Source organism: Setaria italica, chromosome VIII (genome assembly GCF_000263155.2).
Source record: "Setaria italica strain Yugu1 chromosome VIII, Setaria_italica_v2.0, whole genome shotgun sequence".
In the NCBI taxonomy this organism is placed as follows: domain Eukaryota; kingdom Viridiplantae; phylum Streptophyta; class Magnoliopsida; order Poales; family Poaceae; genus Setaria; species Setaria italica.
The window spans coordinates 35,513,810-35,533,198 of record NC_028457.1 but is presented as its reverse complement, the minus strand read 5'-3'; the positions used below and the strand labels follow the sequence as shown (position 1 = coordinate 35,533,198).

At 49.5% G+C, this 19,389-nt stretch overlaps 1 protein-coding gene and 1 pseudogene across 1 annotated transcript; one reads left to right on the top strand and one right to left on the bottom strand.

Annotated features, from left to right (window-relative positions):
• The first annotated feature begins 3,579 nt into the window (after nucleotides 1-3,579).
• LOC101762944 (OBERON-like protein) lies at nucleotides 3,580-8,037 on the top strand. The gene is made up of 3 exons (XM_004979751.2): nucleotides 3,580-3,738; nucleotides 4,005-5,284; nucleotides 7,061-8,037. The coding sequence occupies exons 2-3, from the start codon at nucleotides 4,033-4,035 to the stop codon at nucleotides 7,705-7,707; spliced, it is 1,899 nt and encodes a 632-aa protein (XP_004979808.1). The 5' UTR covers nucleotides 3,580-3,738; nucleotides 4,005-4,032; the 3' UTR covers nucleotides 7,708-8,037.
• Nucleotides 8,038-10,380: 2,343 nt separating this feature from the next.
• On the bottom strand, nucleotides 10,381-12,415 carry LOC101759569 (annotated as a pseudogene).
• Between the last annotated feature and the right edge of the window lie 6,974 nt (nucleotides 12,416-19,389).

Sequence of the window (19,389 nt, the reverse complement as noted above, 5' to 3'; positions counted from 1 at the left end):
GATATATAAGAAAATTCATTTGTCATACGCAATCTAGAATGAAACAATTATTATAGAAATAGCTTACTGAAATCTGTTTTAGTCTCATCAGCATGTTCCGTTGAGTGTCACCGTTCACCAGTTTAAGTGTTTTCTCAGAATTGCATTGCGAAGTTTAGGTGCATCTCATATGTTGCGGACTGCCATACAACAGTAACATGATCAAGTGCAATTTACATTTGTCTACTGACATAATTGTTTGTCAGTAAGATGAGAATGCTATTTATTTATGATTTGTATTGCCCGTAGCAACGCACAGGCATGATCCACTGTACTTGGCAGCTGTCGATTCCAAGTCCCAGTTTCGTGTTTGGATCCTCAAACGAGTCGCGCGACGATGAGATGGAGTGGCAGCTGAAGCATCACAGCGTAGTCAATCCAGACCTCAAACAGATGAGATGCCATGGACCCTGCTGGATCCTCGATGATTACTACGAAACAGGGCAAAAAAGCAGCGCGAGAGCACGGCGAGAGATGCATGGAACTCGGATGATGACAATGCTACGGACATGGTAGAGAACGACGACGACGGTGATGGCAAGATGCATGGAGGTTATTTTCCTTGGGTTCCATCCGTGCAAGGAGGTCATCTTCTTGTATATGTCGACGGTGAAGTTGGTTGCCTGTCATTTGAAGAGCACAGAGATTCAGTATTTGGGAGGCTTGTTAGGTCCAGTTAGTTACAATTGTGGTTTGGAGGAATCGTTTGTGTACACCCCCTGCCTGGTAGGACTTTAGCGTATGCATGAAAGCATAGCAAGGGGATGTTTAGTTTGCCCCTGCTAAAGTTTAGTCCCTTTTAGTTCCTAAATTACCAAACATCTCTGCTTATTTGGGCTAAACTTTAACCCCTAAAATTTAGTCCATAAACCACTAAAGGGTTGCTTATGGGAGTTAAAAGGGACCCTAGACACCCCCTCCCCAAATGAATACTTGTCTGTTTGCCTCCCTCTCCCCATCACACCCATCCGCACGCCCCCGCATCCTCCTTCCTCCGCACTCACCGTCGCTGCTCCCGCCCCACCGTCGCCCCCGGCCACCCACCACTGGTCCCCACCCGCCGCTCCCACCGCCACCTCGGCCACCCGCCACCGCTCCCTGCCCATCGCCGGCTCCCACCCGCCTCCCCAGACCACCCGCCGCCTTTCGTGGCCCGCCGCCAACCCCCGCCCACCGCTCCTTTCCCACCACCGCCCCCAGCCACCCCGCCACTGCTCCCGCTGCCATGGATTCGGGGCTCCGGCGTGTGCTGTTCTTGCCTGCGTGGGGAGGCAAAGAAGGAAAAAAAAGGGAGGGGTAGCAATGATTAGGAGCAATGTGGTCATTGCCCAGGACATTAAATGTTGTTTAGCCCCCTGGAACCAAACATGGGGACTAAACTTTAGTCCCTCAAAATAAGCAAGTTTTAGTCCCTAAAATAAGTAAGGGTAAACCAAACAGCCCTAAATACTTAAAACGTTTAGTTCTTCATTCTTTTTGGTTCTTTTGATGCACGTCGACCTTATTGTAATAATCACATCTGGCTATCATATTAATTCTGGTTCTGTCGATCTTTCATTCATCATGTCTACTTTTTTTTTCCCGGTTTGCCCTACTTTTAAAAGATAAAGCGAACACACAAGAACAACTCGAGTTTTTTGCTGCCAAGATCCTTGGTGTCATTAGATGCTACATGTTGGTTTTCCATTCCTAATTAGTCACCAGCAAATCTTGGCTGCATTTTTGTGGCTATTTTCTCGTTAATATTCGGCTCAGGATCGTCCATAACAGCTTAATCGCCATTTTCTGTGTATGCGCGCATAAAAAGTCGAAAGCGTCTATATTCACATGGTTACCATCCTTTACTTGGTATATAAATTACCATTACACAGATTTTACTTAGCCGTTTTTCTCCATTTTAAATTGTAGTTTATTTTAACTTTTATAGATATATAGATTTTGCTATACATCTCATCTATGAAAAAACTAAAATAATCTACAATTTAGTACGGAAGGAGTACATGAAGTTATAACATTCACGATGCGTAAAAAAACTTCGTACGTGTTTATAAGTTGGCTTTGGCTATTCGCCTATTCGACTGAACACGCACGTTATGAACCTGTAGGACCCACACTAGAGCACACACTCGAATTTCGCCGAAAAACTTACCAAGATCGTGTTGACCACAGTCCATAGGTGCACGACTATAGTAGGAGTCCGATTGGCGATTGGTTCGCTGCATGTGGTTGAACCAAGCTTGTGGTTGTAGCTGGGACAAGCTCTTGATGTGCAAAGATTCCTTCGCGGCAAGGCTTCAGAGAAACGTAGAAATCCGCCGTTTTCGGCGGGCCTGGCTCGCACAATGCTAGAAGTTGCTGCTTGGAGGAGCGTGCAACAAAGAGCTGCTGGGCACGAGCTGTGCAGGCAACCGATCGATTTTCTGTGTTTGGACGCGGGGTACTAAATTTTAGAAGGGGTTACATCGAATATTTGGATGCTAATTAGGAGAACTAAACATGAGCTAATTATAAAACTAACTGCAGAACCCCTATACTAATTCGCGAGACGAATCTAGTAAGCCTAATTAATCCATCATTAGCAAATGGTTACTGTAGCACCACATTGTCAAATCATGGACTAATTAGGCTTAATAGATTCGTCTCGCGAATTAGACTCCATCTGTTTAATTAGTTTTGTAATTAGATTATATTTAATACTCCTAATTAGTATCCAAACATCCGATGTGACAGGCACTAAAGTTTATGAACCTGTATCCAAACAGGCCTTAGCAAGCCTGGCTGCACGGAGACAGGAACCGATCAAAATAGCTAGAGAGCCTAGCACCGCTGGCTGCGAAGGGGGCGTTTGCAGCCCTCAACCAGGCTCTATCGGTGCGAGAACACACGTTTGTTTTGCTTGCGTATCTGCTCAGTCAGGCTCCACGCGTGCAAGATTCCCCCGCATCCAGGCTCTTGAGGTATGCAGAAATCAGCCGTTTTTGCCGGGTCAGGCTCACATGGTGCGGGTAATTAGCCATCTAATGACGTTATTAATGCATTATTAGCACATATTAAATGATATTAATATATTTTGATTAATATTAAGGAGTAATAAGATAAACTAAGAGCTATAAGATAATAGTTTCCTTAATAAATATCGTTACGATGATTATTTATATATTTTCATCTCATGCAACCCGTCCTCATATGAGCAACTAAACAGATTCTTAGAAGAACCTGACTCGTGCGGACAGGCAACAAAATACTATGCTCGTGTATGCATTAAGCCTGACTCTGGGCTAGACTCGGGCTAGACTCGTGCAGGCAACCACACGGTCGTAGGTGACCCGCCGCGCCCCAGGCCCCAGCTGGCTACCTCAGCCCCACTGCTGCTGGGTCGCGGCCGTGGCATGACGTCAGTCAAGTCAAATCAGGTGCGCGGTAAAAAAAAGAACCCGCGGTGGTCCCACTTGGCCCCGCCCATCAGTCAACCCCGCCGGATTTACCATTCTACCCCGCCGCTCTCCACCCCACCCGCAGCGGTCAACCCGGCCACCGTCTCGCCTCCGCAGTTGGACTCCAGAGACCATTTCGTCCCCTTTGTTTTTTTCCTCCCGCACAGAAATCGAACCTCCTCATCCGGAGCGGCGGCCTCTTCCTCTCCGTCAAGGGCGGCGGCGGCGCCAGAGGTTTCTCTTCGGCGAGCTCCTCGTCGATGAGGTGAGTCTCCCTCGCGCCGCTTCTGCTGCTGCTCCCTGTCTCGCGCGGTAGGGATGGTGGGAGGGAGGGGGCGAACGGGATCTGGGATTCCGGGGGGCGCCCCGCTGCCGGATACGGTGGGAGGGGGACGGAGAGGGGGTTCTCAATCGGCTCCGCGGGGGACGAATCGCGGCGGCTCTCAGCTGCCTACGCGTCTGTTCGCTGAAAATTTCAGAGGAATTTCCGCGCCGGTGGCTGCTGTTGATGGCATTTGTCGCTCCGTGCAGGTTTCGCTCGCCGAGGTTCTGATTCCGGATGGGGACCTCGTCGGGCGCCAACTTCCAGCACCAGCATCCGGCCACGCAGGGGCAGGGCATGCCGCCGCCGCCGCGCCCCAACGGGCGCGCGCCGCCGGCCCTGCAGACGTCGCTCTCCCTTGGCGGCGCCGCTGCGGCCGCCGCAACCTCGCCGGAGCAGGTCGGCTCGCCCCCGGACGCGCAGGAGCCGCTGTCCAACTCCGACGGGGGGCACGACTCCGCCACCGAGAGCGCCAGCTCCCGGGAGACGTGGCCCGGGGAGCCCAGCACCGGCAAGAGCGGCGGCGGCGGCGGTCCTCCTGTGGCGGCAGCGCCGATAACGGCGGTGAGGATGGCTGGCAGCAAGGACAAGGAGGTGGTGGTGTGTAACGGCGTTCACGACCTGCAGGCCGTCCGGGGTAGGATTATCCCGGGCGCCGGTTGGGTGACGCTCAGGGAGATTGCTCGGGACAGGGTGGACGTTGTTGCGGAGAAGATGAAGGTCATTGGTGAGGAGGTGCTGGATGAGGTCAAGACCGAGCTCCGCTCGATTCTGGAAGGGACTGGTGGTTCGCACCATGTGGAGGAGTTCCTGTACCTGCAGAAGCTTGTCCAGGGCAGGGTTGATCTGACCCCTGCTGCGCTTTCGGTGGCGCACCACGTGCAGCTGGAGGTCCTTGTCGCTATCAAGACCGGGATCCAGGCGTTCCTGCATCCCAGCGTCAACATACCCCAGAGCCGGCTCGCGGAGGTTTTCTTGTACAAGAGGTGCCGGAACATTGCCTGCCAGAGCACCCTCCCTGCTGAGGAGTGCAGGTGTGGTATATGCAGCAGCCGGAACGGGTTCTGCAACCTCTGCATGTGCGTCATCTGCAATAAGTTTGATTTCGAGGTCAACACGTGCCGCTGGATCGGGTGTGATGTCTGCTCTCACTGGACTCACACGGACTGTGCGATCCGTGATGGGCGGATTGGGACTGGGCAGACGATTAAGAATGGTGTTGGTCATGCGGAGATGCTTTTCCGGTGCCAGGCCTGCCAGAGGACATCTGAACTGCTGGGGTGGGTTAGGGATGTCTTTCAGCAATGTGCGCCTGGTTGGGACAGGGATGCCTTGTTGCGGGAGCTTGACTATGTTTGTAAGATATTCCGTCTGAGTGAGGATTCAAAAGGGAATAAATTGTTCAGGAAATGTGTTGAGCTGGTTGACAGATTGAGGAGTGCTTCTGCTGAATCCGTAAGTCCTAGGATGCTGCTACAAGCTCTCCAAGGTATGCATGCTTTCTGGCCCCAACTTACTTTTACAAGGCTTGTCAATGGCCCACACTTAGTATACTTGTGGTCCTGCAATGTTGGCCACTCGAATTTAGGTCTACTTAATAATTCATCTTGTTGTGCTGAGTTTCATTTTACTTCTTGTGGTGCTTGATTCCTGCTACAACTGTTGTTGGGATTTGTACTTTTCTTTTTTTTTATATAGGTGGAAATAGAACAATGCTAAATCGTTACTTGTCAAACACTGTTATTTAGGCCTATTTAGTAACTCATCTTATCGTGCTGAGTTTCATTATACTTCATCTGGTGCTTGTTTCCTGCTACAACTGTGGTTGGGATTTTTACTTCTTTTTTTTATAGGTGGAAATGAAATGATGCTAAATCGTTACTTGTCAAACACATTGTTGATACTTGTTGGTTATTTCCTACAAGTTACTATGCATGATAAATTTCAGTTATTTGTTGTTTCTTCTGGTTGGGTTTAGCTGCACTTTATGCATAGGCATGCATTATGTATTGAATAATAACTATTACCTTATAGCTATGAACTTTGTTATTCTTTTCATGTTATATGCTGGAAAACAAGACTGCTTCCTCAAGTCCATATAAAATTTTAGTTGTCCTGTTTCTTGTTTCGCTCTACACCTTTAGCTACTCATGTCCATGTTTTAGTATTTAGACAATCTATATAGTTCTAGCCTTGTTTTCTGTGCTGTAGAATCATCCACTTTCCAACTTGTGTTGTAGCTCAGTGCACAGCAGGCCCTTGTACACAACATTATAACATCTGTAGTAATTGCATTTTGCAATTTAAATTTCTGAATGCCTCAGACAGTTGTAATGTCTTCCACAAATTTCTTTTTGGATTTACTGAAAGCTGTAGCTATTCCACTACATGTACTATACAAGTGCATATGAGCAGCCTTAAAACTTAAAAGTGTGATGCTTAATATGCAGAAAGTATGACTGCTCGGCATGTTACCGCCATCCAGCACATATCATCTCCATATCATAGTTTTACTTGTCACTTGTCAGTTACTTTGAAATGACCATAACCTTATTCAGTTGGTTGTCTGGTTGCTCCACCGATGATAATTTCCATGGACATTATTCTCACCAAACATAAGCATAAGATGATTAGTTGTTACATTCTTACATTTAGAATCATTCCGGAGTTGTTGTGGTTGGACATCTTCGTCTTGTAGTTGAATTGGTTGTCGTGCATAGTTGTTTATATTTTTCAAGTCAGATTGGCTACAATTCTAGGGTAAATGTTTCCATTTGCAATTCTCACATTGTGATTTTAGACTTCTTCGAGCATTCTCATTCTGCCATTGCATCCATGATAAATAGGTTCATGATTGTTCTCCAGGCTGCCCCAACTGGCTTGCTCCAGCCTCTGTTTTTGTTTTTGTTGTTTGGGGGGGGGGGGGGGGGCACTAGAGACCTCCCTGGTACTCTTTGTCAGTGCACTAGTTTGAATAGCTGGCTTGTGCATGCTCCTCACTGTGATTCTTGACAATTGACACTGACCAAACATTTTCTATGGTGTGTTCGCTTTTTTGTTGCAGTTGGTTTGGGCCTCTGCATGTTTACGTGGATTTGGTTGCAAAACTAAGTGTCTAATGGCAAAGATATTAACTAGGATATTTTTCCATATGGAAGTTTTATTTTTACTGAATTATCTGCAGCACGCTTCTTTTTGTGTGTTTCTGATTGCTTTCTTTTCTGAATGGTGAACGAATATCTCTAACACTCAGTTTATTTCCTAGAGCTGGATATTGCCTCCCCAAAGAGCTTTGAGAATGAAGAGCCAGGGCGCTCGATCACTCCCCAGGAGGCCTGCAACCGAATTGCCGAGGTTGTCCAGGAGGCTGTCAAAAAGATGGAGATTGTTGCTGAAGAGAAAATGCGAATGTATAAAAGGGCTCGCCTTGCTGTGGACGCCTGCGACCGCGAGCTGGAGGAGAAGGCCAGGGAGGCCCAGGAGCTGAAGGCGGAGCGGCTGCGGAAGCTGCAGCAGGCAGAGGAGCTGGAGAGCATCATCCGCCTGAAGCAGGTGGAAGCGGAGATGTTCCAGCTGAAGGCCAGCGAGGCCCGGCAGGAGGCAGAGCGGCTGCGGAGCGTCGCGCTGGCGAAGAAGTCGGAGGAGGCGGGGCAGGACTACGCGAGCATGTACCTCAAGCGCCGCCTGGAGGAGGCTGAGGCGGAGAAGCAGTACATCTTCGAGAAGATCAAGCTGCAGGAGAACCAGCGGCCACCGCCGCCACAGGCTGCTAGCAGCGGTGGCCTTGGCATCGGTGGTAGCAGTAGCGCTGGTGACCCCTCACAGATGATGATGCTGTCCAAGATCCAGGACCTGCTGAAGAACGTCCGCAGCATGCCGTCCAGCAAGTCTGACGGGCCGCACCCGAAATAGCACCAGCGAGGGCTGGCATTTCCGCTTCGATGGGTCTCCTGATTAGTTAAACCTGGTTGGTAACCTTAGTTGCTGCTGTTCTGCGACTTCTGTAACTCCGGTAATCCATGGTAGTTTCGTAATCATGTTTATTAGCGAGTTGTCTTACTGATTGTTAGATTTGTACTGTGTGTGTGGGATCATGGTAAGTTAAGTGTAACCAACAGCGTAGCTATACAGTTGAACTGGTCGATCATTGTATTTACAACTGTTGCAATGTAAGATTGATTTCACTATGTTGATGCATTAAGTTTATGGGAATGGAAATGGAAGGTATCAGAGCCTGCTGAATGGAATTATTGCCATCTGTTTCTGAATTACTGAAAATTCAATGTTTCGGCAGGAGTAATTTTGTGGAAGAATTATTTCAAAGCCGTGGCCCATGGGCCTTTCTTGTGGAAGATGGGCAATTTTGGTTGGTCTGGAAACAGCCCAGAACCGGCCCCTCCTCCTCTCGTCGGCGAGCCTGACCCCAGGCCCATGGGCCACAGCTGGGTAAAGTCCAGGCCTGATGCCGAGCCCAACCAACCTCTCTCTCGTGCCGTCGTTCGTGCTGCTCCACAGCTCCAGCGCTCCACCGCCGCCACCGCGCCCCGACGCCTCGCTCCGGCGACCTCACCCACCGGCAGGCGGCAGGAATAAGGTAAGCGCCCCAACCTCTCTTCCCTACCGAGGGCTTTGCGTATTCTTGTCCTCCCAGGTCGGATCTGTGAACTGTCCGTGACCGGGAGATTCAGGATCCGGGTCCAGATCTCTCTGCGCGGGATCTCCCTCGCCCCGTCAATCCTTGCGGGATCCCTTCCTGCGTCGATTAGCTGTTTCTTATGAGAGTTCGGATTGTTAGCAGTGCCTGATTTCACTGTTGGTTAGCAGGGACTTTCTGGCATGCTGCAGAAGAATCATCTCCCGATCCTTCTGAACATGAATTGATCCTTCCCTACATGGATGGATAGAAATCACATGTGCTTCAGAGAACGATGCAGTAGAATTTCAGACGTTGCCAGTGTTAGGTGTATTGCTACCAGCTTGTAGATTCTAGCTTTGCGGTTTACAACTTTTACAACCTTTGATGTGGTTATAGACTGACATTAGTTCTTGGTACCCAATTAAGCTAAGGTGGGGGTATGTAGTTTATTTCGCCCCTTTTTAAAGAATTTCCATTCCCTTCTATTAGGCCATTAAATCTCTGCTGGTTATAGATAAACCTGTATTTTGCCATTGTTTATTTGCTGTGGTACTTAATTTTGATGCAGCCCAGTTGGTTTCTGTGAGACAAACTGAGTAGTTGCTTGATGTCGGTCCTTCGAAAATTCTTTTAGTTTCTTTGCATTGCAAAAGCATGGATTGTCTGTACATAAATCATTTGCATCTGTGTACCAGGCTTCGATGATTGCTTCCCAAGGATGAGATGGCCTCCCGCCCAAAGCTTTCTGGTATTCAGAGGCAGGTCTTGGCGCTGTACAGGGGATTCCTTCGGACAGCACGCCTAAAGGCCCCGGAAGAGCGGCACAGGATCGAGTCTGTTGTCTCGGCGGAGTTCCGTGACAACGCAAGGAATGTTGACCGGAGGAACTTTGTGTGCATAGAGTACTTGCTGAGGAGAGGGAAGCGACAGCTTGAGCAGCTCAAGAATCCTGATATTACCGGACTCGCTACCCTTGAAGTGAAGAAAGGAGGTATGCAGTGTTGTACTAACCATGCAATTTTCCCAACCTTGTAGATGCTTAAGAAATCTCTGTTGTAGCTGTAGTTCTTCCCTTTATAACAATGCTGATAGTTACCACTTATCCGCAGAGTTGTTACCATTTTTCCACTTTTGAATGTTGAAACAGAAAGTTGTCGTCCACCCGCCTGAAGACCAACGAGGCCCATCAGGGAGGCTGAACGGCAGCAGAGGGTCGCGTCACGTATGTTGGCGAAGAAAGTCGGAGGAGGCAGGGCCCCCTGGAGGACGCCGGACCGCCGGAGGCAAAGAAGCAGTGCATCTTGGAGATGATGAAGCTGCAGGAGAAGCAGCGTTAAACCTGGTGGATAACTGTAGTCTGTAGGTGCTTCTGTTCCGTGCCTTTGTGATGGTCCGTAAATTGACTGTAGAAGCCAAACATATTGTCGTAGTCATGCTTGTCAGTTACTTGTTACTGATTACTCTGATTATATATCAGATCCATATGGCTGCATCGTGGTAAATTACCGAGTGAAGTCTTGTTTGTGCCGAGGTACAGGGATCTTTGTTTCAGAATGATTGTTGGCGCTCAGAACGAGCACGGCCAGTTCATGGTTTTGTACCCCCAGACAAGAGAAATCTGTGTTCAGGGTTGCAAGCATACCAACTTACCAAACAACAAATCCATGGACAGTTTTTTCAGTCAGTACGAGAGTCGCAGAAGCTCTTGTCCAGACGTTTGTCGTAGACATTTCCAGTAAATGTTTTCATCAGAAAAACATTGGTAGTGAGGAAGAAACGACATTCTTCTGTGTTCCTTCCAGTTTTAAACGTTTGCAATCATTTTCAACAAATTTTCAGCAACTTTTGAGATCTCCATCTCCACCTTTGCAGAGACGGAAGCACCGTGGCAATCGCAATCCAATACCCTATCCCAAAACGACACAGATTGTGTTTCCTTGCGTTTCGTTCTATGCCCAGCCGAGCCGCTCGACGCCGAGCGTGAGCTCGCCGATCATCAGGCTGTGATCGCCGACGGGGATCCGCCGCACGCCGTCCCGGTCCGCCACGCTCATCCCCTCGCACACGTCCACGCCCATCTCTACCGGCGCCACGCCGCCCGCCGCCACGTGCACCTTCTCGAACGCCACCAGCTGCCTCGCCGGCGCGCCGGCGACCCCGGATGGCGGCGAGTGGTAGACGAGCACGGTGTGCGCGCCGTCCCGGTCGCCGGCGTTCCTCACGTCGACGTGCACCGGGACGGTCAGGCCCTCGCACCGCGCGTGCGCCACGCGCACGGCGCCGGCGGAGCGCGTCGCGTTGGGGAAGGACGCGTGGCCGCCGGTGAGCTGCACGGTGAGCTTCTCCGGCGCGTGCGCCAGCGAGTGCGTGAACCGGGTGTAGCTGAGCCCGTGGCCGAACGGGAGGATCGTGGGGCCCGTGTAGAAGCGGTAGGTCCGTCCGGGGTACCCGCTCGCCGGGTTGGCGCGCATCGCCATGTTCGTCATCGGCGCCTTCCGCAGGTAGTCCTCGGGGTACCATGTCACCGGCAGCTTCCCGCCTGCCAACAAATTCGAATTGAAATCTCAAATTCGCCTCCTTTTCATGCTGCGAGATTTGCAGTCTATTTAAAATTTGTGATTAAAATCTCAAACGCACCTGGGTTGTGGTGGCCGAAGATGACGTCGGCGATGGCCTGCCCGCCGGCCTGGCCGGGGTACCCCACCCAGAGAATGGCGGCGATCCTGGGGTCGTTCTGCGCGAAGGCGATGTCGATGGGGCCTCCTGACATGAGCACGAGGACGACGGGGCCCTTGGACGCCTTGGCCACGGCGGAGATGAGCTCCGCCTGCCGGCCGGGGAGGAGCAGGGTCGACTGGTCCAGCCCCTCGGCCTCCACCTTCTGGTCGAGCCCGGGGACGACGATGGTCGCGTCGGCGCGTCGCGCGACGTCGACGGCGGCGGCGATGGGCTGCCGGCTCCCCGCTCACGCCACGTCGGTGCACCCGGCCGCGTGCACCGCCTGCCGCACGTACCCCGCCACGCCCTGCAGCGGCGTGTTGTACCTGCACGGCTTGCCGGCGTAGTTCCCGATCATCGCCACCGTGGCCTCGGCGTGCGGTCCCACGACGGCGACGGTGCGGTGGGTTGCCGGGCGCAGCGGGAGGACGCCGCCCCTGTGCTTACCTTTCTCGTTCTTGAGGAGCACGACGCCCTGGCGCGCCGCCTCGAGCGTGAGCTCCTGGTGCGCCGGCGTGCACACGTCCTTGGGCCCGAGGTGCCCGAACGGGCCCGCGGCGGGGTCGCCGTCGAACATTCCCAGCCTCATCTGCACGGCGACGGTGTTGGCCAGCGCACGTCGGCGTCGGAGACCTTCCCCTTCGCCACCGCCGACTCCGTGTACTGGGCCAGTAACGGCCCGCAGTCGAGGTCGAGCCCGGCGCGGAGCGTGGCGGCGACGGCGTCCTCGGTGGTGCGGGTGTAGTGCTGGTCCCGGAAGAAGACGTCGACGGAGTCGCAGTCGGAGACGACGTACCCGTCCAGGCCCCACTTCCCCCGTATCGTCCCCCCGAGGAACCCCTCGTCGGCGCAGGTGGGCACGCCGTTGACCTGGTTGTAGGAGCACATGACGCTGGCAGCCTCCCCGTCGGCGACGCAGGCGCGGAAGGGCACGTTGAAGGTGTCCTCGAGGTCCTGCGCCGCCACGACGGCGTTGAAGTGGAACCGGTCCGTGCCGCCCCACCGGTCCAGGTCGTAGGCCGTGAAGTGCTTGCAGCAGGCGGCGAGCTTGAGGCGGCTGTCGCCGGAGGCGGAGGGGGACTGCTGCTGCTGCTGCTGGAGGCCGCGGACGTAGGCGGCGGCGTAGCGCGCGGACACGGCCGGGTCCTCGCTGGGGGTCTCCTGCCCCCGGCCCCGCCGCGGGTCGCGGAAGATGTTGACGTTCGGTGACCAGAAGGTGAGCCCCGCCTGACCGCCGTTGTACATGGCGCGCGCCTCGTCGGAGACCGCCTGCAGAGTATGCAAATACCAATGAAATACAATGTAAAGGAAAATACAGTATAATGGAATGAAAAAAGTAATTTTTTTTGTTTGTTGGTCGTCGTTGATTCAGAGGAGGAGCATCCTCGCGAGGCACGAGGGCGATGGGGCATCCATCCCTGACCGGGGTCTGGCCAATCACGTGGGGGGTGCAAGTTACGATGCACGCCGGCGATCGCCGGCAGCAGCGGCCGCACGTGAAGGATCGGAAGTGGTGCTCGTCGTGATCGAGTGAACGCCGGCCGGCAGGCTGCTCCACATGCAGAGGCAGAGGCTGCTGCAGGTTTCTATCGTTTCGGAACAGGGGACGCAGGCGGTGAGGGTTCAGACTTCGGAAGCAAGACCACTTGCAACTTGCAAGTTGCTCGAAATCTTCAAGACAAATAAAACACCAGACCACGTGTTATCTATGAAATAATATTTTTTAATTCACTAAATAATATTTATGTGAATGTGTAAAAGTTTGAAATAATTTTAAAATCATTTACCAAGTATTTAAATAATTTTGAATTTTCTTGAAACCATTATTCTGGCGGGCGCTTACATGGCCCGCCAACACAGTTGCATGTGCTAGCGCAGTGCAGTGCACGGTGCAGGTACCAGCAGAGTGCTTATGTGGCGGGCGCTTATGTCTTTGACTAGTAGTGGTTGCCAGCATGTGCCTGCATGTACGTTGTGTAGGAGCTAGCCACTGTGCTGGCGGGTGCTCCCCTGCCAGCACAAGGAACCTTTATGCTGGCGGGTGCCAATTACACCTGTCAGCAGAGTAATTTGCATGTGCCATCACAAATCGTTTATGACATAGTGCCAGGTGAATGACCCGGGACAAAAACCTGCTTTTGTCTTGAAAATTTAATCACAGATGGATTTTCGGTATCTTTGAGCCCTACCAACAGGGACTAATGTCGCGTTTTTCACCAGTGAAACTAGCAAAGGCCGTCGAAACTCTCGCTCGAAAGGGATCCCATCAGAATGTGAACGTCGTTGGCGTGCCTTAGGTTGACCAACGAGGCTTAGGACATCATCCCTAGTCCTGAAGATTAGTAGACGAGAACCATGGAGGTTGGATGAGAAAAACTAGGGTTTGAATGTAAAAGATAAAGTTGAGAATCGATTGGATGTGTGTATCAATCGGTCGTATCCCTTTATATTATATAATAGGGAGGGGTGGTCTTATCCCATTATGGGTCAAAACTCTAACAAATCCCATGCTAAAATATGTTCCCTACTCGGTTTACACAGACCAAAATCGGTCTCACCGGATTGGTAATCCGGTATGACATGATTCCGCAGGCTGTAATCTTCTAGGGACTTTATCTCTCATCCGAACTTCGAATCGGACGTTCTATATATGCATTTCAATCATCTCGACAAGATCTATGCAATGGTAGAGTCCAATTGTCATTTGACAATGTTACCAAAACCGGTCTGACCGGTTGGGGAGCCGGTCATACCAGTTTGCCCAGACTTGCCCAGCAAAGTCACCTTCGGGCCACTCTTGGTCGACAACACATGCTACACAAGACATCCATAGCGGAGCCAACTCCATCACAAACCACTAATTGCAGTTCCACAGAACCAGATCAGGAGGTCATGATGGTTGATGTAGATTGGATGAAGCCCTTCATCAACTTCGTCATGGAGCAGAAGCTGCTACAAGACAAAGGTGAAGCTAGACAAACCTAGAGACGCAGCACAAACTACGTTCTAGTTGGGGACAAGCTGTACAGAGGGGGGCGCATCCTCAACAGTACTCATGAAGTGCGTCCCAAGGCAAGAAGGCGAAGACATCTCGAAGGAAATCCACAAAGGCATCTGCAGCAACCACGCATCTTCGCGAACCATCATGGGCAAAGCTTTCAGATTAGGGTTCTACTAGCCTACAACTCTAGCTAATGCTGAGGAACTAGTCTGTCGATGTCAGGGGTGCCAATTCTTCACCAAACAACAACACGTATTGTCCTACAAGTTGATCACAATACTACCGACGTGGCCATTCGCATGTTGGGGGCTCGACATGATTGGTCCACTACCAACTGCCCCAGGAGGATTCAATCGAGTACTGGTGGTGATCGATAAATTCACCAAGTGAATTGAGGTTAAGCCGGTGACCTACCCAAAGACAGATCGAGTCATCAACTTCCTCGATGACATTGTTCACCGCTACGGCTTCCCCAACTGCTATCACGGACCTGGGCTCGAACTTCAACAGACACGAGTTTTGCAAGTATTGCGAGAACGATGGCATCAATGTTAGATACGTCTCTGTAGCTCACCTGCGAACCAATGGCTGGGTTAAGCGCCAACAGGATGGTCCTAGATGCTCTCAAGAAGTGGCTTCACGACATACCCAACACCAAAGGGAGCAAGTGGCTCAAGAAACTACCCGATGTCCTTGGGGGCTCTGCACCTAGTCGTGCAAGCCGATAGGGAAATCGGTGCCCTACTTCCTCGTTTATGGATCTGAAGCTGTGCTACCTGCCGACATCATATGGAAATCCACAGAAGTCGAGCAGTATGAAGAAGGCGCAGCCGAAGAAACAAGGCGTCTAGACTTAGACAACATCAAAGAAGTCCACTATGCAGCACTCATCCAGTCAGCACGATACCTCGAAGGAATTCATCGCTATCATGACCGCAACGTCAAATAATGTTTGTTCAACATTGGCAATATGGTTTTCCGATGAATCCAAGACACCAAGGGGTTGCACAAGCTAAACTCGCAATGGGAAGGACCGTTCGTTGTCTCCAAGGTCACTGAAATTGGGTCATACCACCTACAATACCTCTCGGGCGAAGAAGTTAGCAACTCGTGGAACATTGAACACTTGTGTCGCTTTTATCCATAGATTAGATTTACATTTTATGTAATCGGCCATCGGCCTTAGTCGTATTTATGATTCAATGAAGCAGAGTACATTTTGGTTGCAATCCGACTACTTATTGCTCATCCTAATCTGCCAAATTGCGGCTTGCTAAGCAAGTTTAAAGTATACCAAGAGCTACTAAGCTCATTGGATAAAATTGTCCAGTCGCTACCTGAAGAATCAGGTTTGCAGTATTTTCAAGGGTTATTTCACTACTTGATCGACTACTTATTGGACACAGTTGTCTAGTCGCAGCTTGTACTTACAAGATGGCAGAATTCCAAACTTTCCTAAGCGCACGTCGATACGGACCCAGCGAGATCCTTAAGACAGGCTCTGGTTACAAAAATTTGAAGAGACTACTACCTAAGTTGTCTACACGCCAGGTAGCTAGAGTATTTGCCAAGCAGACAGCGAGATCCTTAAGGAAACACAACTATGGCACTCGACAAATAGTGTCTGATGAGGCTCGTAAAAGAAGCCCTATGTGTAAATACTTGCATTACCTATACAGGAAAAATCTAGGGGCGATCGCAGGGGCACTGAAATCACAAGTCAAAAAGTATAAAACATTTTTTTGCAAAAGACTTTGAAACATTTATATTACATTCATAAAATATTCATTAATAGAAATGATGTTTGTTTTTACAGAGTTACTTAATGTCTAATTGCTTGGCTACTTCCTCAGCCATGGGGTCCATCTCCTGTAGTTACTGCTTGAAATCTTCATTAGAGTAGTCTTCCGCCAAGCTCTCAGCAACAGGTGACAAATCCGCCGTTGGGTAGAAGGACTTGACAAAGCTCGACACCTGCTTGGAGACAGATTTCACCATCTTCTTGATATAGTCAGAAAATTTTCCAGGCACATCCTTGAGTTTCTCAGATAAAGGCCACGGCATATCCACAATCGGCTGGGTGGCTTCAATGATCTTGTTCATGGTGAACGTCACCACCTCCGCCTTGCCCTCGCGCTCTTGGATGGTCTTCATGGCATTCACCAAGTTGACATCAGCATCCTCGCACATCTTCCGCTCCTTCTCCAGGTTATGCTCCTGTTTTTCATATTGCACAACAAGTTTATCGTATTGGTCAGCTACACAACAAGTTTATCCTCTAGGTGAATCTGCTTAGCCGCCATATAAGTGGTGTCGGCCTCAGTTGCAGTGCTACCGGGAGACACCAACTCCATACAAGAGGATGGGCCCTCTAGGGATGACACATCAGTCGCCATGGTGCCTAAAGCAACCGCTGATTCAAGCTCCACCTTTGGCTCGGGGGACTACTAAAGCACCCACTGTGATACAAGTAGACGCTGTCTCCGGTGGCATTTTCAGCTTGGGGGCTAGCGGCACCTTGTCAGCTGACGCACTAAGCACATCATGCATTAGGGTGGCCACAGTAGCTATAGCGCCTGATGGAGCACGTGATGGCACAGGTTGTTCCTGAGGTTCAGGGGCTGGTGGTGCCGAGGCAATAGCTTGCTCTCAGAGGCTATCACCATCAGCTGCAGGCTTAGAGCCAGGCCAGCCCAACTCTATATCCAAAGATTTCCTATAGAGGGACTTCCACATCAAATTTTAGAGGAAATAGAGGGGAAAACACCTCAGGCCGATCGCCCTAGCCCCTTCTAGCCTCTATTTTCTTCTCTTTATATTCTCCCTACTGGTGGACGCCTCCAGGTCTTGATTTTCTTGAAAAGGTATCGATTAATCTTCTAAATCTTGGCCGATATTTTTCCATACCTAATAATAGGTTGTGGTCAAGGAGGTAGTAACAAAATGATAATTTGACTTTAGGTTGGATGTCCAGCGATGTTTTTGAAATTTTTAGTGTAGAAACTCATAATGCATGGATAGAAAGGCTAGCAAGAAAAGGGTTTACACAAAAGAGATGGCCAACTTTTAAGTCTCATACCATAGAAATCAATCTTAATCCAACTCATCAAAATATAAGTTTGAAACCTAAATGTTTCATCATGAAAGATCATGCATGTATATAGACTCTAGTAGGTAGAACTTCGCAAGAGATTCACAAATGTAGATAGCATATGAATCAATTTTAAATAAAACCAAATCGAGTTATCAGGTCATCAAAAAAATTAAATCAAAGAGCAACCTAAAAATTCACAAATTTAGTCATTTAACCTCCACGATTAAAAAACTGATATTTAATCAATTTAAGTTCATTAAACAGAGAGCAATTCAAATGTGCATACTACCCCCGCGGTGACTGTCAGGAGTAGAAACAGTTGCCAACAACCCAAAGACATCCCTAAGATCTTAACTTGTGGCATAGCTGATCCAGTAAAATAAACAAAACCTAATGAGTGCACGTGTGTGCAAGTGTGAATGTAAATAGTAGGTAAGAACATAACACTAGTAGAGAATTGGCTTTCGATGCACCCCATTTTGTCCCGGTTTAAAGTTGGCCCAGGACAAAAGGTTCACCAACTGGGACTAAAACTCGGTCACTGGTGGGGGGCTCACCAACCAGGACCTTTTATCCCGGTTGCAAAGGATAGTGTGAAAAAAAAGATCCTGAGAGGCATTTTATCCCGGTTTGAAACACCAACCGGGATAAACGACCCCCCCTTTTATCCAACCGGGATAAAAGGGTCGAGAGCCTTTTATCCCGGTTTGTAATACCGACCGGGATAAAAGGGGGTCATTTATCCTGGTTGGTGTTTCAAATCGGGATAAAAGAGTCCCCAACGAGGTCACTAGAATAGGACTAAATCCCTTTAACCCTTTTATCCCGGTTTGTAATACCAACCGGGATAAAAGGGGGTCTTTTATCCCGGTTGGTGTTTCCAACCAGGATAAAAGGGTCCCCCACGTGTTAATACAAAAGGATAACATCTCCTCCATAGTCAGATGTGGTGTGTAGGTGGGATGGCAAGGAAGCTACACGCGAGGCTGGAGATTGTGGGTTCAAATCCCACGCAGCGCGCACGCGCATATTTCGCGTGAAAAATCGCGTGACTTGTCCCGGTTGAGTGACCCGGGATAAAAGACCCCCCTTTTTATCCCGGTTGGTTTACCCCGGATGGATTTTCGGGAGATTTGCACCCTACCAACCGGGACTAAAGGCCAATTCTCTACTAGTGTAAACAAAGACAATGTTTGCACCAAGTTCTAAGCACCATGCTTACAACTAGGTTGCTAAAAAAATCTCCATAGCCATACAAAATTGTTAATCAAGGTCAAATACCATATTTATTCGAAGATCAATAACTCTTTACAGCACAAGAACAATAGAGCACATTGCAAAGTTTATAAACAAAGCAATACAAGATGGAATAAGAATAGCTTATAAACACCATGTTTCCGGACTTGTGCTAGCTTCTGCCGTGGAAAACTAGGGGATGTAGTTCCCGAATAGAAATAATAGATGTTGCCTCTGACGTATGGAGGGTAATAGGATAGGAGAATCCCATACCATTTAGAGTTGCTTTCTCCCAGCATTCTTGGCAAGTCTGATGGATCCGACCGTCTGGTAGTGATAGTTTCTTTGAAATATGGTTTTGGAGCAGCCGATGCAAATTCGTCCTCTTTGAAATGTGATTTATATACATTGCAGACTTCTCATAGATCAGATCGAAGTATATATATAATATAAACTTTGGTAGCTAGTGATTGTTATTAGGATCGGATTGCTTTCCCTCAGCTAGCATTCCTAGAAATCTACATTCATGACGATGGATCCGCTCGTCTGCTAGTGATAGTTGTTTTTGTTGACTGGTTTTGGAGCGGCCAATGCAAATCTGTCCTGCTCCCAGACTTCGATTCTCTTAGATCGGATCGGAGTATAATATATACTCAAAATTGTCCTTGTTGTTTGAATCTAATCCGAGACAGATTACGAGGAGATCGACATGAGAAGGTGGAGTGCATGACATGGGAGAAGCATAGTCCATGGCGCGACGGTCCTCTGGGACATGGAATGAACCTTTTTGTACGTAGAAGCACAATCATCGTATAGCAAATGTCTTGTCTACAATTATCTTATGCTTTACGCTAGCAATTTGCATTCCATTACATAGGGAGAAACTACTAGCGTTCGCTACCTTGCCAC